We start from the raw sequence: 26,011 nt of genomic DNA, 5'->3' as shown, positions 1-26,011 counted from the left end.
GAAGGATGGGGGGGGGTGTTTTCTTTCTGATCTTTTCCTTCCTCTGCCCATTTCAATGGCCATGCCTGCAGCTAATGCACACTAAGGAGGGAAGGACCTACGCTGAAACTCAAGTAGTTGTATTGTTGCCTGAAAACTGTTTTGCTGTAGGAGGGAAACCAAAAGATTTGTAATGGAAATTACAGGATGACACACAGAACAGAATGATTCTGTCTCGCTGTATAATAGAACAGATTTACACCTTTCAGGGTATTTTCAGTTGACATTTTTTCAGATTTTTCCTACTCTTAGGGATGGTGTTCCAGTGAGCTATGTACCCACTCTGAGAATTCCTTGGTATTGTTTTTCTCTGGCTAGACAGCTGTCATCTAATTTACTAGTAATAAAGAACAGTTTTCTATGTCTTCAGCATATATCTGTAAAAACAGCAAAAATCAGACGAGGCAATTTGTACATTTAGAATGAGAGTATAACACATATACCAAGTGTGCGAGTGTGTGTGTTTGTGCGTTGGTGTAAGTACATCATGGCAACGTACACTCTAAAGGGATAGATGTTGCTACAAACTTGACCATTAAAACAAGTGAAAATACAATGGCAATCCTCTAAAAGAATAATTACCGAAAGTATTGTATTTCTACACCAACTACACTTCCAGCACTTACGCACTTTGATCCTGTGAAAAAGTTCTCTGCTGTCAGTGGTTCTGATACTGCAAAAAAAAAGAAAAAGAGGAAGAGTATCAGGTACGTATTTTCTCTGAATTCATGAAGTTGGTTCTCCTTCGTACTTCTGCTTCTACCACTATGCTCCTTTTTCAGCAGCTCTACAGCCAAAACCAGTTAGGTCACCGCCCACAAAATTTTCAATGCAATTGTGATGGGAATATTTTTTTATGGAAAAAAAACAACAAACTGTCCCATTAATTTCACTGGGCATTGCATAGCGATATTTATCCAACTTCTGAAATCATCTTGAATGATCAAGGTTTTATACTGTAGATTTGGATTAATAATGTCATCATGACTGAAAGAAATATATAGGGGGAGTTTTCCATCACCACCATAATAGTGCCTGGGTTTAACAAAATCTCATGTTATTTTCACAGGATTGGTTTAGCTACCGCTGTGTGTCTGTACTTCAGAAAAAGAAATGTTCTAAGACCCATTCCCACAAAATCCTACAATAAATGTGTAAATTCTCTCAAGTAAATAAATTACATTTGATGTATATGGGCCTTAATTATATCCTCTGTATTATATACAACAATGACAAATACTAGGTCATTCAGCCTTGTTTATAGTTGATTCTGCATACAAATACATATTTAAGCAAAACAGGCTGTTACATATCTATACACATATGTATATGTACACCCCCAGTCAAAGTTAATAATTCCTATTAGCTGAAGGGAAGAGAGGAAATAAAATAATAATGATCAACAATATATTTAATTTCCTACAATTGTAGCAGAATACCCCAAACTCTTTATAATCAATGACAGATTAAAATTGCTCAAGAAATAGATTAGAAAACAATTAAAATTGCTATTAAAACCTCAGAACAAAACAAAATAAGTAAGCTCCCCAAATCTTTCTCTTCTAATCCTCTTGAAAGTAATTAAAGCTTTCATTTAGCTACTGGCTTGGAACTGTCAAATATTCTTAAAAAGATGGCCCACGATACTAAATTTTTCTTAAGCCTTTTTGTCACCCTGCTAAATTGCTACCTCTCCTCAATTCATATGGCTGCAGGCACCAGCTTTTATGAAAATACCCATCCTACGATCTGACCTTGCATATGGATCATCAGCGACTGCGCGAGATTAAGCCACGCTCCAGCATGACCAGGTTGTCAGGTCAGAGCTACAGAGTCTGGAAGAAAGGTTCATCTTTGCTGTTGTGCACATCAAGCAACCGCAGATCTGGGAAAGCAGTGTAATAACCACCAACGTGGTACCTAGGTCGGTATTTCCACATTATCTGACCATGTCAGTCTGTCGAACGTTGATGGGCTCCACCTACATCGACAATATTACAAGTAAATATCATTAAAACCAGAAACCCACCTTTCGAAAGCTGTTAAGTATTTTTCTTCTGGAACGTGTAACAGGTGTGACTTTTTCCTGGTCATAGTCATCCATACTTTTGTAACTGCTACCATAAAATAATTTATTGGAGAGCATAATTTGGTGGGATTGAGAAGAAATATGCTCAGTGATTTGGGCCAAATAACAAGCCTTCATAGTCCTTTGTTCCCTTGGGATTTTGAGAGCATACCAAAAGGATATTATTACATTTATTTTACAGTTGCACTGCATTACCTGATATTAGATCATTTTCTAAGCAGGACAGGTGGCTTTACTGCCAGCAAAGTGAAGATGTCATATTGTCACATATAATTTTTAGAGGCAAAAAATGTACCACATGGATAATTAGCTTCAGTCTCCCACGATTCCACATAAACAGATCGTGAAATACTGTTGTGGCAACGTCGCCAAATGTCTCTAGATATATAAATTACACACATATGCCTATTTTTATAAATGAGATTTGGGAATATCAGCAGCAATCGCATGGTGGGAATAAATAGCTCATTTCAGAGGTTGGACTGTACTTGCACTATGTGAACGTCCCATGGCCCTAACACAAATGTGTCTGTATTTAATAAATATCAGTATAACCACAACATTAATTTTCCTTTCACCTAAAGTGCTGGATGAGAAATCTAGTTTTCATCTGTTTCCAAATATTCTGTAGAATATCCAGTTCCTCACTCAGTCTGCATAGGTTTTTTTGATAATCTTGACGCACCGTGTGGCCAGACACTTTGCCCTCTATTTCTTTCCTCTGTGCAACAGATTTGGGACAAATTCCCCACCTTGCCCCTGAGCCAGGGCCAGTTCCAGGGCTGGCGGTGGCTGCCTTACTCCAGAGGAGTTGCTCTCGACGGCACGTTCCCGACCGCTGTCATGCTTGGTCATTCCCCTGTGGAGTGCTCTGAGACCAAATGTCCCTCTCGTTCTTCCTTACTCCGTCTGTAAGGGTGGCTCGCTGGTAAGACACTTGTCAATGTTTTGCCACTGTTTGCAGCCCACCGTTGCTCCGTATCCTGGAATAGGGGCAGAGAAGTTGTTTTATGTAATCTGATGTGAACCACACTGCAAAAATGAAAATTCCGTTATTGGCATGTCTTCCTGCTGAAAAGCTAGAAAGCTCCATATATGAGCTACTGTCACCTTGGAAACGTTCAGAAGAGAAATACCAACCGCCTGTAGAAGCGCAATATGTAACCATATAGCAAACTGAACTGTCCAGTTCTGCTGAGTTTCAAATGGATCATGAGGTGGTACTAAAGAAATTTCACCGAAAGGCCTCTAAATTTAACTTCACAGTAAGAAAACAGCAGAATTTTAATTTATACATGCTCACTCCGCTACCTAGTTTCTCAGAGATGTCTCACTGGTGGTCAGTGCCTACAGCACCTGGAAGAGTAGCATCATCCAGTGCCTTTCTGTAAAACACCTGGAGCTTAAAGCTGCAATAGATTCACTGACTTTTAGTTGATAGACATGAATTGTGGATTGGGAGGTATGAACTTGTCTGGGGAGCCATAATTTAGCATCTTCAGAGGAACTGCAGGTATCTTCTCTCTTCTTGCATTTAGACGGGAGATAAAAATCTAGATTGCCTTTCCCTGGTGACAAATCATCCACCTGACACAAAATCATGGCCAGTGGCCAGGAAATCACGCAGTCGGATGTAACTGGTAGTGTGCACTCCGAAATGGCTGATGCTGGCTGGAAAGGGGCTGTTTTAAAACTTTAATGACAAAACGTCTGGTATTCCTGTATGAAGTTGGATTAGCAATCTGAACTTTGTTCCTGTTCAGAGTGAACACTGTGTCAACATTTCCTACGGAACGACAATTCCACTTTTAATCATCTCAAATGCCAAGTCTCTGCCTGCAGCAGTGGTTAGAATCCGTGACGGTTTACAGCACATTTCCAAATCAGCTATTCTTTTTTGACTCGAGTGCTGGTTAGGTTTTGAGGAAACTGAGAGGTTAAACTCATATTTATTTATTGCTAGAATTACAGTTACCATTTTTTTTGTGATTCTTACGAAAATCATCCAAACAGTTGTAAACTGGGACTGAATAAACAGCCTGAACAAAAATATTACAAAAAACTGAAAATCAGTGGCATTACCAGGTGTTCTTACAAGTGTTTTCCTGAGGGAAAAAACCACGCTTGGATCTCTTACATCCTGGCTATGAGAGTGAGAACTGGCAAGTTCAGAGTTAACAACAGTTACATCTATTCTAGAGCTGCGGAGAGAGCTATACAGTTAATCACTGCATATTTTTAGCCTACATCTTGTAGCTTTAATCCTGCAAATGTCTGTACGTAATTTGTTTTATGTAATATGAATAGACGCCATAAAATCAAGATTCCACCATCTATAGAGCTAAGAATGTCCATGTATTTCTAGAGAATGAGGACGTATAGCAGAAGTGTAGGACAATGCATTGGTCACTGTGAGTAACAGATACTCTGTGCTGGGGGTACCAGTGGAAATAAATACTGAGATTAGCAGCAGGTGCTTACAGAATCACAGCATGGCGGGGGCTGGAAGGGACCTCTGTGGGTCACCCAGTCCAACCCCCTGCCCAAGCAGGGTCACCCAGAGCAGGCTGCACAGCACCGCGTCCAGGTGGGTCTGGAATATCTCCAGAGAAGGAGACTCCACAGCCTCCCTGGGCAGCCTGGGCCAGGGCTCCGTCACCCTCACAGGGAAGAAGTTCTTCCTCATCTTCAGCTGGAGCTTCCTCTGCTTCAGTTTGTGCCCGTTGCCCCTTGTCCTGTCGCTGGGCACCACTGAAAAGAGTCTGGCCCCGTCCTCCTGACACCCACCCTTTGTGTGTGCTTATATGCATGATATTAAAAACCCAGACTTTACTTTTCATAGCAACTATAAAAGACTACAGAAATATTGCTGACAATTGCGGACCATTTTCAGTTCCATAAATCCGAGCATGCCTTCCGTCTCTGTGTACAGAGCAGTGGGTATTTCGGTACAGAGCTCCGCTTAAAGAGCTGTGCCCCAGTATTTTCATAACTGAATCACTTTGCATCTTTGAATAGCTGGATTTCTCTAGCATGTCGTTTAGGCCCGGTGCCAAGAATAAGGGGACAAGAATCTGCTTTTCTGTGGATCTAACTGCACTGTTCCTTACCTTCGTCAAGGTAATACGTGGAGTGGAACAGAAAGGAAACCCAGTTAATTACCAATGAAGAGCTAAAACCTGGTAGCTGAACACACGGTAGCAAACACGCAGGTTCAGAAGGTGCCTCTGAAAAACAGAGTATTCCAACTGAGAACATTTTATGAATACAGACATTTAGCTTTACTGTGTGAATTACTGAAATATCATCGAAACACTTGTTCATTTACTGATTTTGTGCATACATGTGACGATTGCTCAAGTATGACAGGGAACCTCAAAACTGCTGAAGCTAGAGGAAGCGTTCAGCGTGACATTAGAAGTGGGCAGCAGGATCAGTACACGTGATTTTGGCTGTAATAACCTTTAATTAGTAACGAATGGTGACATCCTATTGTCAGCATAGTACAGGCTGAGTTCTGAAAATGCGTTTAAGACAGCGCCGTTCTGGACTGAAACTCGGAACAAATCTTTCGCGTTCTCACATCGCGTTTCGCAGTACTTCATGTTTTAACCTACACTGTGAAAAATAAAATAATCACCAAGCAGAGGGAAAAACACCCCCGATCCACGTGCCCAGCTGGCTCCCGTCTGCCCCCCCTCAGCTGGGGCTGACCCGCGCCCGCCCGCCCTGCGCCGCGCCCAGCCCCGCCCCGCCCCGCCCGGCACGCCCCACCCCGCGGCCGGGGGGGGAACGGCGAGCCGCGCAAGCAGCGCCGCCGTCCTGCGGGGCGCGAGGAGGGTGGCCGGGTGCCCTCGGGCGCCCCTGCCGCGCTCTCGCGGTGGTTTGCACCGTCGCTGTGGCAGCGGCTCCAGCGGGCGGCGGGGCGGGCTGGGCTGAGCCGGGCCGCGGGACGCCTGAGGAGCGCTCAGGCCGCCGGGCTGGCCCTGGCCCTCTCTGCGGGCTCGCCTCCGGGCGCTGTTAGCGGAGAGCGCCCGGTGCGGGAGGTGTTGCCGCGGTCCCGCCGCCGGTCCCGGGCCGCCTGCTGCTGGGGTACGGCGTGAGGCCGGTGTGGGTGTGGTGCTCCGGGAGCGCGGGGCGGGTGCTGTGAGGCGCTCGGTGCCGTGAGGGGCCGGGGGAGCAGCGCGGCCTTCCCTGCGGGGCTGGCGGTTTCACCACGCCGCGGAGTTTGGCCTCGTCCCCCTGAAGCTCCAGGCTGTGGTTGGTGTTCGGCTGGGCAGCAGCCTTTGGGCCGTGGCAGGCGCGTTGGGCGCTCGGTGCCCGCTTGTGTCGCTTTGCGGTGGCCCAACACCCTGAAATCAACCATCGCCCAGCGTGGGGATCCTGCCTTCGTTTCAAGGTGGCTTTTTGTCAATTAGTTCATCTGTTCCATGCTTCAAATTCCGTGGTGTGTTTTCTCTGTTCCTTAGCTAGAGAAAATGGTTACTCTGTTCTAGTTTATGTTTTTGAGCTCTGCAAAAGGAGTTACAGAAAAGCACTCAAAGCTAAGCCACCGTCTTCATTAAAATTAATTGTATGTACAAGTCTCTGTATACAGAGTAAGATCTTGATGAAATGCTCAACCATATGGTAAGGACTCATTCTAGATGACATGTAAAATTTACTGAATTCTAATAAACTGTATCAACACTTGAGAACAGTTTACTTAACATTGGAGAGCTGTGTAAGTTCACTGCAGCGTTTGTTGGAGTTGTTCCCTAATCATTCTGGGTTAAGTGGTTGCCTACACGAATAAAATACATTCTGAGGGCTTGTTCTATTATTGAACTGATTGCTATTAAAAAAAAATAAAATGGCAGTGTCCTTTCTTTTCTATAAGAGGTTTATTGAAGCTGATACTCAAAATGTGTGACTAGTACAAAGGTGAGTGATTGTATCCAGTTATTTAACATGCATGAAGTGTTTACTGAATGCTATTAATTAAGATATAGTCACCGATATTGCAAGTTCTTGGAGATTATATGTATATAAAATGTGTGCTCTTCTTTTTCTTAGCCTGGTCGTTTTGAAAGAACTATCAGTATGGAAGATAATGAGATGAGTTATAGTGAGGAAGAAGAGCAAAAATCTCTTCTGCCGTTTCAGGAAGAAGAAGAAGACAAAGCTGTTCATTTCTCTAATGTGGAAGAACCCTGGGAAGGTGAAAATAATGAATTGTTTTGATAACTCACAAAATCCTAACATTAATGTGTCTTCTGATTTAGTAGGCGGGCTCAGTACAGTTCTGGGGTTGAATGATGTTGCAGGTAAATGCAGTGATTCCAGTAGGCGTTCTCTAGCGTTACGCTACAGAGCTGTAACTAATCCACATCAAACCCGTTATTTCTATAGCAGTAAATTCTCTTTTTAACTCTGTAAGGCCTTTTGATTCAGAGTTATTGATGGTAAAGATCTAGTATTTGACAGGATGGACTTGATTCAGTTGTTCATATATTGGTATTTAATGCCACTTGAAGTGTGCTAGAGTCTCTCGTCTGGCTCCAGAATGGCATAGGCCTTCCACAGATTGAACTCTGTGAAGAGGTTGGATGCCCTAAGACATCTAAATTTGCACCAGATACCTCTTAATAGGCAGCCAATTTCTCTAACTGTGTCTAAAAATATGTTTCAGTATATTATATGAGGCAACATATCTGCCAATTCACAGATTATCATGTATGGTGAGTGCCGAATACCGATCTTTTTGTTAGAGAGTTCTTAATCTATTCTTTTCTCATTGTCATTTTCTTGATCGCATAAATACTTCACCAAAAATTTTCTACCTTCACAGTACAGTAGGATAAGGTAGTGTAAGATAATCAAATTAAAGTGTTGGCCGAAACCTGTCAATACATTAGCCTCCCCTGCTGTGTTTTTTGATCATGGTTTTTTTTCCACATGAATTGGATCGTTGGTGACACTTCCATAAGGAAGGCAGAGAGCATTTTCCTGTTTCGGTTTGCAGGTGTACAATAGTAGTCCTGTGTGGTTTGCCATGTGAATTTTTTTTATGTATGCTGCAGTAATGCTATAAAAAGTCACCTCTGATTCTTCACTTTTTAACTTGACAGCAAGTATACTACAGCTTTGCATTTTAAAGTTCAAAGTTTATATTAAACTGTTGTTTTAATATCTGTTAGAATACAAGCTTGAAGAAGAGTTGCCTGGTGGCAGCAAGATGGGAAACAAGGATGCTTCTGAAGGAGTTCAAGACAAATCTGATTCTAGCGTGTAAATAACTTGTTTTGTTACCAGTTCTAACAGTAATTCCCTTTATAGTGTTAACTTACCTTTCAAGTGGAGGTCTGGTTAATTCAACTATGCATTTTTTGTCAAATTAGTCGTAGGCAGAACAGACCTTTCCACAAAACCCACATGAAATAGGTTGCTACTGTTAAAACAGTGAGCTGAGTAAGATGGACTCTGGAGACTTTTTGATCTGAAGCCAGTGTGGGTATGTACGTACAACACAGTGAATGCACCACATTAACGTGGGCTAATTGGCTCTCTTCAAAGAAGTGTTACACTAACCAATTTACACTTCCTCTAAAACCCAGCCAGCCATTGTTACATATTATTGTAATAATATGTAGTGTTGTGTTTGTATCCCTCTGTACTTGTAGAACATCAGGAGCTGTTGGAAAAAGAGAAGTTTGTCTGCTGAAAAATATCAGTGTTGCATTGTAAGGTTTTTAATATATACAGTTTTGTACCACTGTGTAAAGTCAATTAGCACAGGATTGGTATGATGATAGGTTGATTTTACAAGTAGGTGGTACAGTGGGTTTATTCCTGAAGAAATGAATTTACATGTAATGGAGGTCATGCATGAAAAGGAATTTGGTGGTTTGACTGTGGCCTTATGTAGTTGCTGCTCTCTTCCCAAAGATCAAAGCACAGTTTGGCTTCCTTTGACAAGGCTGTTAATCTCTGCCCTGGAATGACCTGCCGTGGGGTTATAAGGCATGATGAAAAGCTCAAATAATGTTTATTAATATACGTACGTGGGAAGTTGCATAGCACATATGCCTACTGCCAGTAGATGTTGGCAGTGTTACTGTTATCAACAGAGAAACTCAAAATACACTAAAATGATTTAAAAAAATCAAACAAACGAAACCCAGACCAAACCTTCAGACCTCTTCTTGCTCTGTGTTTAAGCAGACCAAAATAAGAGAGATTAGTTCACCTCGCAAACTGGTCAGTTGTGTATAATATGTTTTAAACTAGTTTAGAATATTCCCTTTAAAGTTTAAATTATTCTTCAAGGAAACTAGAATTTGCAAACCCTAGGTATAATCAAGAGGAGCTGCAGGCATTTCAAAACAAAGACATATAATTAGTGCATTAAATGTGGCTATAAACATTCAATGTTAGATATCCAAGTCTAAAAATCTTGGTTTGTGTACATGCATGTAAACTTCTTGTACAGATTATGTTAATTTTTTTCCTTCTTTATACTGGTCATATTTGTAACAGTTCTGCTAGAATAAGAGTAAAATGTAAAACAGCCCACAAATGCATCTGTGGATGAGGTACAAACTTTGTGTAACTTTTCAGTTTCTCATTAAGTTTTAATTGTTAATTGTGTGTTTCAATCCAAAGGGAAAGCTTGGAACACTGTTTGGGCAGCATTAGTAATATGCAGGCTCTGAAACCTACAGATAGAATTTGCTCATTAACCTTACAGAGGAACCTCAAAGAGCTCAACAACATAGCCAAGGAAAAGGAACTTGAGGTCCGAGAAGCCAGGTTCGTGCTTAAGCAAGCATAATTCATCAGCAGAAGTCACCATCAAATAGTGGGAATCTGTATCTGTTATAGATTAATTAGAGTTTGTAAAATTTTTTCATGAAAGTTGTCTGATGCAAACATTTGTTTTAAAGTAATATATTCACTATATACCCAAGCCCTCATAAAGAATTAAGGATCAAAGATAACAATTAATTATTTGAAGAAACGAAGCACAATAATGAATGTTAAAGAAGAGGTGTTTGGTCTGAGAGAGTTAGATGCTAATTCCTTTCAGTGATGTCTGCGCAATCCTGCTGGTTTGACAGTTGGAAACATCAAGTGGAAAATTCATTGTAAACACTTTCTGAACTGTGATGGAAATGGTACATTGGAATCGGTGAAGTTACATACTTTAATCTAAGCACCTGCTGTGAGTGTTTTGCGCTGTTAAAGTCACAGAGGTGTTCTTCAGCAGCAAATGTATCTGAAGAAGGCTAATGCGAAAAGATGCTGTTTGGGCTGTTGTCATTTTTGGTAATATCTGAACTGTGGATGAAGTCAGAATAAACTCATGTTACATTTTTCTGCATTCATGGGGAAAAGGTTTGAAATGAACAAGGGCTTCTGAAAAACGTCTTAAGATCCTAAAATAAAAAGCAGGATGGGGGCGGGGGGGGGGGGTAGCATTGGAAGAGTCCTAGCTGAGAATCTTGCCCCCAAAAGGAAGCATTTCATGGGAAAGAGTAAAGCAGTTACAAAATAAAAATAATCTGTTTGTTTCTTGCAGAGACAAACTGAGTACCTGTCAGCTGCGGATGCAGATGCTGGCAAAGCAGCTGGAGTATGTAGACATTGAAATAGAGAAAGAGGAGGCGGCTGGCAATGTGTAGGTGGAGAGTGTTTCTGGATACCAAAGACTGCAGGCATTCACTGTGCTTGTCTGTGTAATTACTGAGATAAACTTTCCTGTTTTCATCTCTTTGTGTTGTTGAACAGTTGACTGAATTTTTAAGCACGTACATTAAGATGTTAATAGATCAGTGATGAAGCTCATTGCCATTCTCGGGCTAAGATGTAACTGTGTTGGCTTGGAAGGTGTTCTGATACAAGAGCGTTGCGCTTCCAGCTAGTGAGCAATGTGTTCACTCCCACGCTGGTGGACACTAATATGGCAGCCACTTTTTGTTTGATGTATTTCCAGCAATAATTCATCCTTTTGAAATAAAGAATAGTGGTGTATTGGCTTGGGGATCATTGATCCCTAGGCTTTCTGGTCTAGAGGTAATATTCTGTTAGGTAAATCGGTGTAGAAAGAGGTGGAAACATAGGAATGGGTAGGAAAGAGGTATGTATTTCAAAACAGAACAATAACAGGTTATTAAATCAGCCTAGCCCACTACTGTCAGTTGTAGTTATCAGGGTCTCAATCACTTGTATTCAGTATGATGAACCAACACCAAGGTGCTGTGGCAGTTTTGGAGGTCATGGTCTTGCTTCTGGTAACTATTACAATCAGGATATATATGTATATATATATATATGCCATTTCTTTCCCTGTTAGTTTTATGTTGTGAAATGCATGAATGCCTTTCAGGAGTAGCCCTGCATACAGGAGCTGTTCTGAAACACTTTTCGTGTAAAGTGGGAGGCAATTTACTGTACGCTTCACATTTGGTTTAAATAGAAAGAAGTGGGTGGCTTGTGTGCCAGGAACCGGTGTATTGTGAGCAAACTTCGCAGCTGCATTTTATGACCTGTGTTAATCTTTAAGTTAGTATGTCGATGAATGATAGAATGATAAAGGTAGGTTAGCTGCCAGCGTGGAGTAGCTGCTTAAACAAAAATGAGGAGTTGAATGCTAACGGGACTCCTGTGCGGGTTGCTAGTACTCCCTGTCCAGGATCTCGGAGACAGCCTTGGTAACGAAGACCAACAGAGACAGAAGAGCATTGTAGCTTTTATGCTTAGGACGGGTCGAATTGTGAGGTCTTGGCATGCAGAAAAATGGCAATCCTCACAATCTATTGTATTTAGCAAGTGAGTAGTGCAGTAGGAAGATTTGGTAAATTTCTGGCTTACGAAGCTCAAAGGCATTGTGGTTTAGCAATAATGAGAATACTAGCTGAGTTAGCATTACTGATGCCCAATTAAAAATTTTGAAGTTAGGGTAATAACTGCAGGTTGAAGGCCCATTTCCAATTTTCATTTTGAGGAAGGGAGTTTTCTGAATATAGTCAGTTCACTGTCTACTGATTCTGTCGTATACTGTCTACTAGTTTTCCTGGGTAGAGAAGACCAAGAAGACTTATTAGTTCCAATTTCTTTCTGATTGTTTCTTTTTAATGTTAACAGGGCAGCCTTGTCCCGCCTTCAGGCAATGCACAGACGACTGTGTACTGAACTGGAGAAAGAGAAGGATTTTGAGTTGAAAATTGCTTTGACACTAAAAGAGAAAATGTAAGTCAGAGAATGAGAAAACTGTGATGGAAGTCAGTCTTTAGTATGGTCTTCATATGCTGTTTAATGGATTCAGAAGTTAATCACTACGAAAGCTGCTTGTAAATACTGAACTACATAATTTGAGGTCATGTGAGGTTGGTTGACTGCAGGGTAAAGAATCTTGAGAGCAACTTTTAGCCCGAACAGTTCATTGCTTGTGGAATTGGTTGCTGTGGCTCAGCTCCTGAGTTAGTTTTGCACATGTAAATGAAGTTTTGATTTTGTTTGGAGTTGTGCATACATTGTGGGCCTAAACAGCTCTCATTTTAAATGGAAAATAAGCTGAACTAAAGTAGACCTGCCTGTGATACTGATCTCTGAATGAGCATAAACACCTCTAATTTATGCCTCTTAGTGTTTTTTATAGGACAGAAATGAAAAAATTGAAATTGAGAATGATCGAGGCATTGTAGCGGTACTGTGTATTTTTATAAGCTGATATTCGTGCTTGTAATTGCTTGTTCACACAAATGAAATTATTTACTTACATCAGACAGAATAAAACTATATTTTGCAGAAGGCAAGAGGTGAGTACGTTTATATTTTGGCACCAGAGGTACAACTACTAATGCCACCATGTCAAAGGAAGAACACAAGCATGGGCTTATAGATGTGATTAACCAAAATACAGTATGTACTGCTGCAGTGTTGTAGAATAGCTTTAAAATGCTTGACTTGTTTATTGTGTTATTAGCAATAACTATATTAATCTATTTATTTGTATCCTGATGATATCTAAATTCCTTCAACAAAGCATAGCAGAATAACAGCTATGGCCTGTCCTTGAAGTTATGTACTGTTGAAGAAAGCTATTTTCCTAAATTTTCTTGGGTTTCATATTTTATGCTGGGTAAATGTTAATTTGAGAAACAGAACATTGAGCTTTATTTTTCCTTTTTTTTTGACTGATATTTTTTAGGTCTTGGAAATGAGATATGCTATTAAATATAAGCCTTAGTCTGACAGGTACAATACCTGTGTCAGTAACAGGGTATGATTTACAGTATAATTTAAAAAGATAAAACATGGCTAGATTTGCATTTTCACCATAGAGCCTTACCTACTCAATAGCCTGAAGTAAGTGAAAGAATGTCAGCATTTCAGTGAAAGCAGCTCACACTTTGTTTTAAAGGCTTGAGATGTGGCAGATAGAAACTGAGCAGGGAAAATATGAAGTCCTCTGTGAACAGCTTACAAAAGATGAGGAGGAGCTAGAGAAGCAATACCAAGAACGAGCCAAAGTGCGGATTTGGAAGGAAAAAATAGCAGCACTGCAAGCAGAAGAAAATCGGCAGTCTAGAGAAAAGTAAGCGCCTATAAGTCAGACTCTGCTTCCTTTCGCCATATTATTTTTAGCCAATTCACTATTTCGGGTGCTGAGAAGATTAGCTAATTCAAATACTAGTGGAATTGTGCTTCTTAGCTGGGTGTTGCTTCAGGGATGTTTTATGAGGAAATGGAATTGAAATAAGAATTGCCCACAGTCTTGCCGTTATGCAGGTAAAGATTTCCAATATATGAAAATAAACTTGCTAAAGACAAAAACTGTGGATGCGTTTTGTCTAAGGAAATGAAGTTTGTTTGTGTGTGTCTGCATTGTTGTTGGGCACCAGGACCTTCTGAACTTACGATCAAGTTCATCGAGATTTCTTAGAGAGAGAGAGGGGACACCAGTTTATCAATTTGTCCATAGGTTTTGTGAAAACAAGAGACCGTACGGGGCGGGGGAAGACTAATGTCCTCATTTCAGCACTTATTAATAAATGCCCCAGCCCCACCCTCAGCCGTTATTGTGTTGGGACCAAGGTTTCCTTGGTCTGGCTGCAACTGTTGTTCTGCCTGTGTTTTGCAGAAAAAAGGAGGAAGCCCAGAAAGAATGTGAAGAAAGGCATAAAAAAATGCTTGAGGATGCCAAAAGGAACCATGAAAAAGCAGTATGCTTCCTGAGAAAAAGCATGGCAAGGTTATTGTTCACGCCTTTTCTGTCATTGTACGCTCTCTGGTGTGAATACTTCATCCTTTAGTCTTTGAAAAATAATCATTTTTCTGCTAGATGTGTCTTCTGTTACGCTTGGAAATCTGCCACAGCACCAGTGCTGTGAAGCATTCAAATCTTACATGGCAAAAAAGGGCTTTTGAAGAAGAAAATCCTCTTACTATCCTAGTCTGGTCTTCAGAGTTCCTGTAGCTGAAGGGACTGTCTGTCTGATGAGGTGCAGAGGGGTCTGACTATTGTAGGCATTAATAATGATCTGAAACGTTTTGTGTGTGCGTGTGTCATTAACTGGAGTAGTTTGAAGTAGTGTAACTAAATTTCAGATTTGAAACCTGCCCTTGGCCGTTCTATGTTCCCTCATCGATATGTGGTAAAAAGGCTTTCTTGCGGTCTGGTAAAATTGGTTGATAGGCCATTTCTTTGTGCTCCTGTTAATTTCTGGCTGATGGTAAATAAAATGTTCTCATCATAGGTGTATGTTTATATAATTGCTGTGGTGTTGAATTATTTTGCTACTAAGGAAACTGTGAACATTTGTAACTTAATTTTACTTGTATATTAGGACTTAATTGAAGAAGTGATTGAAATAATTGTACTGTTCCTGTGTTGGTTTGTTTTTCATTGGATGGCATGTGCAAACTTATAATTAAGAAAAACAAACAATCAAATATTTATTTTTCCCTCTGACTAATGAATCAAATATATTGCTTTTACTATTTTTTTTCTCGTTTACCATTATATTAGCTGGAATACCCTCAGACTTCATTAATGCCCACATTTCTAGCTTTTAGAGTTTCTGGGGTTTATTTTTAGTGTGGGTACAAGTGGTTGGCTCGTATAAACTTCACTACGTAATTGTTTAGATTTTGGTTATATGAGCAGCACCTGAATTCTTACTTTATTTTAGCGACTAGACATATGTCATAATGTGGAACACATTCTTCATATTCAAAATTAAAAAAAAAGTTGTTGAGCAAACTAGTTGAAAGCCTGTTGGCACTTGTAACTTGAGCGGTACCATATATAGAAGAGTCTTCCAACTGTTCCGCTTTACCCACACCCAGTATCGTAGTAAACACAGAGGCTTACAGGAAGAATGGTGACATTGACAATTACTACTTGTTAGGTTAAACATTCTAATACTAAAAGCTTTCCAGGATATGAGCCTGAAAGGTTTTACTTTGCTTACAGAATTCATGAAAAAAATGCAAAGGAAGAACTGCAAGCTCAGGAGCATATGGAGAGAAGGCTACAAGCTGTGCTTTCCCTGAAAACCAGCATAACTTCCAATAGGGTACTGCTGCTGCTCCGGCTTAGACGGGGAATGGAGAGATGGGCTGGTTAGACCGCTGGGTGGTAATGACAGGAATTTCAGTTCTCTTTGCTGTCACCTCACCGACCATATCTCTTGTTGAAACTGGGGAGGATTTAAATACAGGAGTAATGGTGTTAGATTTGTATGGGCAGATTTTGACACTTCTGCTTATGGAGTTTGTTCTGTCAACAACCTCGTTGTTGTGGTAGGGTAACTCTTTGAAAATAGTGCATACTACAAGTAAGTTCTCTGAAAACTCGTCCAGAAGCATTTCCAGTTATTTGGATCCCAGTGCAGAAATATTTCATATGGAGAAAACATATGGAAGAAAAACAGTTACTTGAGAGTTTAAATGATGTAGATTAAGAACGACTGAGCTATGCTACTTTGCTTTTCTACTTATGTTCTGCAGAATCTGAAGGAATGATCTTAATTTAATACTAATTAGATTAGAACTGTATCTTTTCACATTGCCTCATTGAGTAGTATTTCAAGGGCAGGCGAGAAGGGTAAGAGAGTAGCCCTGACCTAGTTAGAGCTTTCTGCAGCTCAGCACACCGTGACTGCCGTGTATACTACAAACAATTAGCTCTACTTCAGAGAAATCTACAACAAATTTATACTTAGATAAGGGGACCAACACTAGACTCTCTGTTTTAAATTCTTTAATGTGTGAATCAAATATGTAACTGTGGTTTGTATGGCTTCATAGGAAAAACTCCATACTCTCCAGGTTTGGAACAAAGCAAAGGCCTTTAAGGCAAAGAAGCAGGAGATGAAAATGAGGGAAGCTATCCTGGCAGAAGGAGGCAATGTTACCACGGAAATTTTTCTCCATAAACGACTGCTAGAGCAGGAAAAAGAGAAACAGTAAGTATTCATATCTATGTCAAACTCTCAGCTGCTTAGTGATGCTCGTGCAGGAATATGTTGGAGCTCTTGATCAGATCCTGAAAACATAACATCTAGGATGCTGTCTCAAGGGGGTGAACTCATTCTTATACTCCATACGTGTGATATTTGTGTAGTCTGTCGTAAGCGACTTGAACTTCTAGCTTAGGTGTTATTCAGAGAACCAAAGTTAGGAGCCCATGTTCTATGATTGGTGCAAGGAAGATAAAACTACTCCAGGAGGGAAATTCGGTGAACCTAAACTGGATGATGCCTGAAGTAACTGTACTTCTGCATTTCCTGAACGCTGTCTCTGTACAAATTGAATAGCTTTCTTAGGCTAACAATCTCTGGAGGATTGCGCTGCAGGAAGGTCAGAAGCAAGGTGCTCTCCTTTGTGTGTTTTTTTTAATTGAAATTACTGCTGTGCCTTTGTAGTACAGTGGATAGGAATGTGCCTGCATCTCATCTGCTCCAGTGCAAAGCTTAATTGGTTTTTAACCACTTATGGAGATGAATTTGAGCTCAGATGCCAAACCAGGTGGCTGAGGTGTGGGGTTTGCGTGCTGGCTCTGCTACAAAGGCAGTAACCTGCAGCAAATGTTAAAGATTTAATAAGTAAAGATTCAGGCTTAAGTTTTGATTAAATAAAGCTTCAATCTTGATAGCTGCATAACACCACTTCTGCTATCCCTAAATATCTACAAGTCATGTTAATAAAATAATCTTATTTGTTTGTAGCGATCTGCTGGAAATATCCAACTCTATTGAAGTTTAATCCTTTTCACTTTACTCGCTTGTTCCCTTTCACTGTTTCCCTTTGCAAGCCAAGGGAGATCACAGTTTGTTAGTCTTAATGTTAGCTGTGTCCTGTTTCTCACAGCAGTTCTTTTCTAATCTCAGCTACAACCCTGTTAATCTGCTGGAGAACTGCTTAGTTATTTCTCCCAGGGTACTGCCTTTCTCCTTTTCTGTGAAGGGATACGCTCAGTTTTCTCTGAGTATATTTCAACTTGAATATGTATTTCTGAATTATATGCAAACAAAAATAATTTTTTAGTCATTAAAACCATTATGTCATTAATTTGTGTATCGCCTATAGAAAGATTCTTAAAGAACTGATCATAGGAACCAAGGATGGCTTTATACTTAAGGCAGGTAGCACTGGGAGTCAGTGTACCGTCCCCGTGTCTTTGTAACCGTGACTAACTTCTTTGTACCATGATTTTCCAAAGTCACATTATAAAAACAATGTCATTTATCTGCTGCAGTGGGGCATCACGAGGCTAAATTCAGACATTAAAGTGCTTCAGTAGGCAGTAGCCTGTAGTGAAGTGAGAGGTGATATTTTCTTTGCTCCTATTCAGAATCAATAATTATTTATACGGATTAGTTGAAGAGGTGAAATTTTATATTAAAAGCAATCATTAATGTGGATAATATTTGTTGCAGAAAATTGTGTATTAAATTGCTGGTATTTAAACTGAAATTATCTCCTGTCACTTTTGTCACACCACCCAGTGTGTCATGGAATTTGTAGTTGTACATAGCTTTGAATTCATATCTTCCAGTTCAGTACTTGGGTCCTCACCTTTAACTGTCCTTCCTTCCTTTATTAAATCCATTGGATTTCAGACTGGCAGTTTTCTTTAAACAGCTAACTAGGTTAGGAAAATTATTTAAAAATTGTGTTTTCCATAGCGATGACTGGTATGCTTTGTCGGTTTCTCAACTTGTAAAATACTGTAACTGAGTATATTTAGTCCACGAGAATGTATGAATAGCCTCTTAATTGCCTGGTATCTTGACACAAATTGCCACTGCACCCAATTTAAAGACTTGCTATTTAGCTTAAAGGCTTGGAAGAAACTGGATTGTAGTTAATATTATTAGTAAACAACCACAGTTAGTTTAGTATTTCTTACAACATTGGATTACAGAGCTTTTAGAGAACAACAAAAATCAAGAAAAATTGAGATTGTATCTCGAATTTTGCAAGAAAAAGCTGCTCTTCACAAGCAGAAAAAAAGTCAGCCCTGTACTAAGGCAATAAAGAGTGGTGGTAAACTTGGGGAATCTTTGCTGTGGAGAAAGAAAACATGGCAATATATTGAGAAGACTTGCAAGCATTCAGCTGGAGCAACATCGCAGGTAAACAAAGGCCTGAGAATTAACTGTCTTTAGATCTATTTTTTGTCAAAGGTGCAGGGCAGTGAATTCTTTTGCCTGTGAGTACCCCAGGCTATAACCAAATACCAGACAGTACAGAACAAGTGGGGAGGAATTTCTCCGTTAGATCTCTTAATAATTGTTAGTCTCTCTTTTACTTGATTGTTGATGCTTGTATGAATAAAGGCATTGTCCTGTTGGTGCGGGGTGGTTTTTAAGGGCGTTTATAAGAAGAGGTGAATTTTTGAACACGTGAATTGCAAGAGGCGTCAGAAGCCATGCAAAGTACCCTCACTTTGTGTTGAGTTACCTTCACGCCTGGGTCAGGGCGCGGGTCAGTTTGCCAGCACAAGAGAAATGTTTCCACTGCGTTGGAAAGGAGACAGTGGTTCTCTCTAGATGCAAGTTTCCGGGATGGTTTTTTTAATCTGCACAGTATTCCAGGGAGTACTGGCCTGGAAAATGGAGGTGGAGGGAATCGAATTCCCTGATGAAAGTAGTGGCTTCATGCAGTCTTGAACACTGAAAAACTACAGTCAGTATTCTCATGCCTGAGGACTAGTTTCTAGCCTCCTATAATAAACAGTTAAAGTCATATAGGTGCTTTTAACATTAGGCTTTGTCTGTATTCAGTGTCTTAAGAAGGGGTTGACCCTAAGTTGTCATCTCTGGCCTCTCAGCTTTATAGACCTGGGGTTTTTTTTGTGTTAAATTATCTCCTCAGAAGCTATTGAAGTAACTGTCCTCTAGTAATTTTTAACTATATCTTCAAAACTTACTTTCTTTCGCAAAAGACGTGGTGCTCTCCGTCGGCTTGTTCCTCAGCTGGTGAGAAAACTGCTTCTGTAGGAGAGACTTCTGAAAAAATACCCTGTGATGTGCTCTGGGAACATGGTGAAGATGAGAAAGAGGGGGACAAGACCCTAGCAGAACCAGAGTTCCCGGGACTTTGGAGTCAGGACTGTGACTTGCACAAGGTAAATGTTATGATATCTCTTATTAGAAATAGCAAAGGAAAAAAAAAATGTGGGTTGTAGCTGACTCGTGAAGTTGATCTTCACAAAATTTTGACAGGATCCATGAAAGTATTTTAATGGTTTAGAAGAAGTTTCATTTGCCTCTCTAGTAGTTGTAGATATGTGAGGTAATGACACTGGCAAGGGCTGTTTTAGGAACCTTGCTTGAAAACAATAATTATCTATTTTGCAAATAAAATGCAAACTTTATTACGTAGCTGTAGAGATTCAGATGTGAGAATGTCATCAGAGTAGTTGCTGTTTGGTGCTACTCTTGTAGTATTTGTTCTTGTCCAGAGAAAACAACACTTCAGTTTTAGTTCCGAGATATGTGAAGACATACATCACATCATGTTCACTTGTTTCAGTTCAAAAAAACCGAATGTGACTTTCTGTTGAGTTGGCAACACAGATTGCTTTATGTGGAGGCAACTGTTTACGTACCATACCAGGCAAAGAAAAGCATACCTTCTAGCAAAGTAACAGTATTCTATACTCTAAATAGAAGTAAATAATATGCTTTTATAGAGTGGAATTGTGTAGTTAAGATCTTAAATGTTATTCCAAGATATACTCACATATACTGCTTTTTTGAGATGTAGAAGACCATTAAGAGCAGACTTTATGATCAACCAAAAAGAAATAATGGCAGTATATATTCATATATTTGCATGAAAGAGTCACTGGACCATAATGGAAATGTTCCAGTGAAGTTAGCTGTTTTTTTTTCTGAATGAGTATTTGTTGAGGAAGTTGAGGGGGGAAAAAACTCTTCAAGTGCAGAAGAGCTAATAATGACATTAAAAGCACTGTGTCATAGTGTGAGATGACGGTAAGCTGCAGAACAGACAGCTGAGAAGAAATTAAATTCTTCATATAGAATTTGGAAAGATGAGTTTGATCTGGAGAGAAACAGGCAAAGGCTGGCCAGATACTAAAAGACTCCATTTCCAGACTTCTCTACTTGGAGCTATGGATCCTGTGATCGCACTTACAATCATGGTTTGTTTTCCTGATGTTCCTTATTAGATATCCAAAGAAGAAGTGGATCCAAAGCAGCTGGCTACAAGGGTAGAGAAAAAAGAAATTTTTGAGAAAAAACTGGAGGAATTCCAGACCGGAATTTTTCACAAGCAAATAGCATCTGGTCGTGAATGTAAGGGATGTACTTTCTATAGTAAACCAAGCTGCATTCATTTCAAGGTTAGTGGCCATTCTGCGTAGGATCTGTAAAGATGATGTATGTATCTACTGTATATATATACCGATGTCTGGATCAAAGTTCTGTTGCACTGGGAAGAAAAAAAGAAAATTCTTGTTGTCTTGAATAGGCCTTAAGTCAAACCTGAAACAGTACATGCCTTTTTCTCTAGCAATCTCTTAGGTAAGTTATAGTCAGATTAAATAAACTACTTAGCTTTACTACTTAGGTCTAAATTGTGAAATACTTCCTTTACTGAGGGCAATTTAAGTACTGTCAGAAAGGTGAGCAGATGATGAAATATTTTGTTAGACTGTGTTCCATGCTTTTTAAAAGGCAGCGTTAACTGTTACTGATATATTGTTTGTACATATGTTATTACTATAAAATAACGTCCTGAAAGAAGTCACAACTACAATCCAGTCAAGATTTCGGTTTGCAGGTGACCATCGTATTATACTGGTCATGAGGAAACTGAGCTGTGGTTTACCTCTGTATTGTAGTTAACAAGTGCACTGTGAGAAAGCAGAACACTGCCTCGTTCTTCTCTGTACTTGCCAAGGTTGCTGGGGTGGCTGGAGTTTTCTGGCTGCGTCAGAGGAACGTGCTGGCAGTCAGCCTGCAGGACTCTTCTTGTCTGTGTGCTAATGAACGTGCCCAGGTGTCCAGCTCCTGTGGCTTTCTGGTTTCGTTAGGAGCTGGGAGCCTGTGACATGCACAGAAAGCAGCAGATCTCCGTTGGAAGACAGTGGCACCTAGCTCTGTGTTCAGAAAATTGGTATTGTCTTTGCCACACACAGTCTAAATTGTTAAGAACTCCACTAGAGCATGAACATGACGTGATGTCTGTGACATTCACTGCGGGAAAAGCCAGAGTGGCTTGGTGCATTAGCTGTGCCCAAACCCAGATAATGCTGCCCCGTCTGTGGAGCGTGAGCTCCTGGCGTTATAGGCTGTGCGTTTTAACAGGGTTTGTCTGGAGCAAGGCAACACTTGATGGGTTCATACAATACTTTGCACACGGGCCTGTGATCCCCGTGGAGCACAACTGTGAGCACAGCTGTGGTAACAGTAGTTGGTTTTGTCATTGCATGTGTAAATGCTGCTTCCTGTAATTCACACCACCTGATATGTTTGGTATTCCAAGGATTTTGATGTTGGTCAAATCTACAAAAAGAAGATAGTCTTGATAAATGCATCCTACAGCGTTAATTTCTGCAGACTAGTGGGAATCAGCGAATGGCTCAAGGACTTCATCAGTGTTCAGTAAGTAAAAGTAGCTGTAGGGTAGTTGCTTGTGTAACCTTTGTGCCACAGCAGGAGATGCAACCAAATTCTGCAGCACATTAAATAGATTTTAATAAATACATCTAAATTATTATATTCCATTCTTATAAGATGAGGAAAGGAGCTGTGTCTTGAAGCTGAGGAGGAAGAGGCTTACTGAGCCTGAGCTGCACATCGCTGGTTTCTATAGTGGTGATAGCAGGGGACCAGTCCCTGATCTGTGGAAAGCAACATAGACCTGTGGTACCTGTCAGCCATTGAACAAGGAGAAAGCTGTTTTCCAAAGATGTCAGACCCTTTTAAAAAGGGGGAAAAGATCTCTTTGTAGGTGCAAAGAAGTGAAAGAGGATCCAAGCTTCTTTCTAGGCCACCACAAGGGCCTTTAAGCCTAGGCAAAACCTCTTTCACCAGCTGCCATTCTTCGTAGCATGATTCACCCTAACTCCCAGATTACTGCTGCTGAAGCAGCTGATGGAAGAAAGGAATCGATCTCGGAGCAAAGAGCACTTAAAGTGAAACCCTGTGGTCTTTGCCATCAATCCATTCATATAATCCTGATGACAGATTGTGTAATGAAGCACTCTGTTCTTTGCAGTGTTACTGAGCCTCAGCTTCACCTCTTTGGCCACAGTCTCTGTCTGTAGCATGAAGGCAATAATTCTTGCCTTTTCCAAGCGCTTTCAGACTTTCTGAGTAAAACCCCAATGAAGAATCATCCTTTGTAGTTTTACAATTGCAGCAGGGTTCTGTAGCTTTTCATTAATCTGTCACTCATTCTGACTTTTCTAAGTAATTAATCCAAGTGGGGAAGAAAAATAAAAAAAATCTGCCATTGTTACCAGAATAGGAACTGGATGTTTCCTACATAGCTCTAATTTGGAGTTTTATGTTAATTATCTCCGTAGTTTTAACCCACCTGGCAAAATGTCTGCTGGAATGTCCTGTGAAGTAGTGGTGACATTTAAGCCAATGGTAAGTGCGCCCGAGTGCAAAGTTACACAATGCTGAGAATCCTGATGTAATCCACTAGTCGGATTAAAAGCATAATTAATTTAATTTCTCAGCTTGTTTCCTTGTTAACAGTTACACTCCCATCTAGAAAAGGTACTGTTGTACTGGGACAGCTGTGTGCATGTTCAAGCTCTGTTAAATTGGAAGAGGACATGTTCCAAGGGCACATTTTGGAAAAATGACTGTCGCTAAGTATTCCTGGAGTATGCTTTGAAGCTTGCTCCAAACGAAAAGATTTATAATTTTGCCTAGCTAAAGTTAGCCAGGGAGTTACCAAAGACTGTTGTAAGGCAGAAACATAGACGCTGTAGAAACACGTTTTAGTATGCTACTCAAAGAATGAGTGAAAGTGTTTTTCATCAGACTACATAGGCTAAATCTTTGCAAATTACTTCGTTGGGGTTTTTTTGTTTGTTTGTTTCTTTTCTAGGTAAATGAAACGCTGGAAGGAGAAGTCATGTTTATGGCACAGACAGGTGCTTTTTCGGTTCCATTGAAATGTACAGTCAAGAGGTGCATTGTAAGTGACTTCTTAAGCATGTTCAGAGTCAGTATAACGGCAGTAATGGAAAATGTGAGATAGCATGAACATTACTGACAATATTTAGCAAGAGGTATTTATACTGCATTATTTTTTTCCTTTTAAATGGAGAGTGTCTTTCCAGAAAATGATTCATTCCTTAGCTTCCTAGATTACACTGAGATTTATGCATAATTATCGTAGTGGATTTACTTAACCATGAACTGCCACTTTAACTTCAGAGTGGAATGAACTGCAGTAGTTCTGTTTAGAAGCTGATGACAGTGTTACACTGTGAGTGGAGGGAAGAGAAATGGTGGCTGGAAATGAGCTATCTCTTTTCTCCTTGTAATTTTTGGAAATTCCATCCCAGACCTGCAGTAGTTTATTCTTTAATTTTCTATAGACAGAAATCAAAATATCACAATATCTTTGTATCTTTCCTGACATTCATAGAAAGCATATAACCTCTCCTGTAGTTCAGCATCTTAAAATATTTTGAAAATTCTATACCAAATGTTAAGCAACGAACATAATTTTCTTACTGTTAAGAGATGAGGTTACAGGCAGTGCTAACTTTTTTCAGATCCCGTCACTTCCTATGAGCTAACTTGAAGAAAGTCTTTGATAAAAGCAACAACTTTATCTTTTATTTAGTTCCTTCACAGCTAAGAGCAGCTTTGGCTTTACAGGCCAAAAGAAATTATAGGTGAGAATATACAATGCTAGAGGAAAAAGGTTATGCAAGGAGACACCCAGTATTGGAATAAGTCTAGCAAATGCAAAATTTGGGATATACTGGGAGCATACTTAATAATAAAATTAAAAAAAAAATTTTAAAAAGGCTTGAGACATATAAATGTCTTACCAGAGTTTGTGATATTGCGTTTCAGTAAATTGAATGAATAAGATGGCATGTAAAGTTTCTTTACTGGACTGACGGCACACTGAAACTTTTGTGCACAGGGAAATTAAGAATAATTTGTTACACAGAAAATAGAAGGAGGGAAGTAACTGAAAGGTAGCACGCTATAATTATTATATTAGCAATCTGGCAAAGTATTGAAGTATGTGCTTAATTTTAAGCACTTGTAGGAAGTTAGAATGAGATCACATCAATGTGGCATACTTAAATCTGAGTATGTGTAGAGGACACTTTGGTTTTCAGTCAAAAGACCTTGAAGATGAGAAAGCCCAATGCAGTAGGAAGCCAGCACATTGACCTTTGATCAGAGGAGTCATCGTCTTCACCTAGAGAATTCGTACCATCATCGTGTGCTAATTACACACAGGAACTCCTGTTCTTTATGCCCTGAAAGTGGGAAGAGTTCAGCTGTAAGCAGGATACTAGCAAGCAACCAAATTGTCTTTGTCTTTTTGCTGCTTGAACTTGAATCACAAGCCCTTTTTTATCATATACCCAGTTAAAAAGTAATTAAAAATTCTATATGAAGTAGTGTGTTACTTTTTAAACTGGCTGTGAACCGTGATAGCTCAAAGAAACAAGACAGGATGTGTTACAAACTGATACGTGGTCGCTATATGATGTTAAATGCTGCTTGCTTCTCAGCCTGATGCTAGTAAAACCATGTTTCTATGACACAGAGTAACAGTGTTGAATTGGTATGTAAATATTAGCTACTTCCAGAGTAACTACCTGAAGACTTACGCAAGTTGCCAGTATGAACAGACTTTAAACTGTTTTTTCCATTGTCATATGGGGGACTGAAATGGAAGTGGCTCAGTTTAACAAGACATTGTTTTAATGAGTTTGCTTCTACAGAAAGGCGGAAGGATACCCACAGCTCATGTTGTTATTTGATACTGTCTTTGAAATTATAATAAGAACTTTGAAGTCCTGTTCTTGAAAAGGTGGATGCTCATTCACTTGACATTGCTGACTATCTAGGACACTAGTAATTAATGCCTTATCTTGCCACAGCTGGCACTAGATAAAGAGCTCATTGACTTTGGCAGCCATGTGGTGGGAGAGACGATTTCACAGACCATCAGCCTGACGAACAGTGGAGCTTTGGGAACAAGATTCAAAGTTCAGACATCAGCAGGTGACGGTAGTACACACAGAGCAACAGCAAAGTCTTCTCCCGCAAGAGCGGTAGGTTCAAAAGCATTTCCCTACATTCTGCTTTGCAAGGTGTGGTAAAATCATACAGAGTCGTAGAACAGTGCAGGTTGGAAGAGGCT

General features: G+C 40.0%; 1 protein-coding gene across 1 annotated transcript in view; it reads left to right on the top strand.

Annotated features, from left to right (window-relative positions):
- The window catches only part of CFAP74 (cilia and flagella associated protein 74), a 52,430-nt gene that overhangs the window by 693 nt on the left and 25,726 nt on the right, over nt 1-26,011 (top strand). Inside the window, exons 2-17 of the mRNA XM_075437664.1 lie at nt 7,184-7,328; nt 8,308-8,398; nt 9,773-9,919; nt 10,689-10,787; nt 12,254-12,358; nt 13,533-13,706; nt 14,253-14,363; nt 15,588-15,690; nt 16,424-16,581; nt 18,543-18,753; nt 19,566-19,748; nt 20,817-20,990; nt 22,136-22,254; nt 23,181-23,247; nt 23,717-23,806; nt 25,749-25,922. Coding sequence (XP_075293779.1) covers nt 7,211-7,328; nt 8,308-8,398; nt 9,773-9,919; nt 10,689-10,787; nt 12,254-12,358; nt 13,533-13,706; nt 14,253-14,363; nt 15,588-15,690; nt 16,424-16,581; nt 18,543-18,753; nt 19,566-19,748; nt 20,817-20,990; nt 22,136-22,254; nt 23,181-23,247; nt 23,717-23,806; nt 25,749-25,922 — 2,124 coding nt within the window. The 5' untranslated portion in view covers nt 7,184-7,210. The remainder of the gene's footprint in view (nt 1-7,183; nt 7,329-8,307; nt 8,399-9,772; nt 9,920-10,688; nt 10,788-12,253; nt 12,359-13,532; nt 13,707-14,252; nt 14,364-15,587; nt 15,691-16,423; nt 16,582-18,542; nt 18,754-19,565; nt 19,749-20,816; nt 20,991-22,135; nt 22,255-23,180; nt 23,248-23,716; nt 23,807-25,748; nt 25,923-26,011) is intronic.

Source organism: Opisthocomus hoazin, chromosome 16, assembly GCF_030867145.1.
Source record: "Opisthocomus hoazin isolate bOpiHoa1 chromosome 16, bOpiHoa1.hap1, whole genome shotgun sequence".
In the NCBI taxonomy this organism is placed as follows: domain Eukaryota; kingdom Metazoa; phylum Chordata; class Aves; order Opisthocomiformes; family Opisthocomidae; genus Opisthocomus; species Opisthocomus hoazin.
Note: the sequence above shows the minus strand (reverse complement) of the source record. Positions and strands in the feature narration are given on the sequence as shown.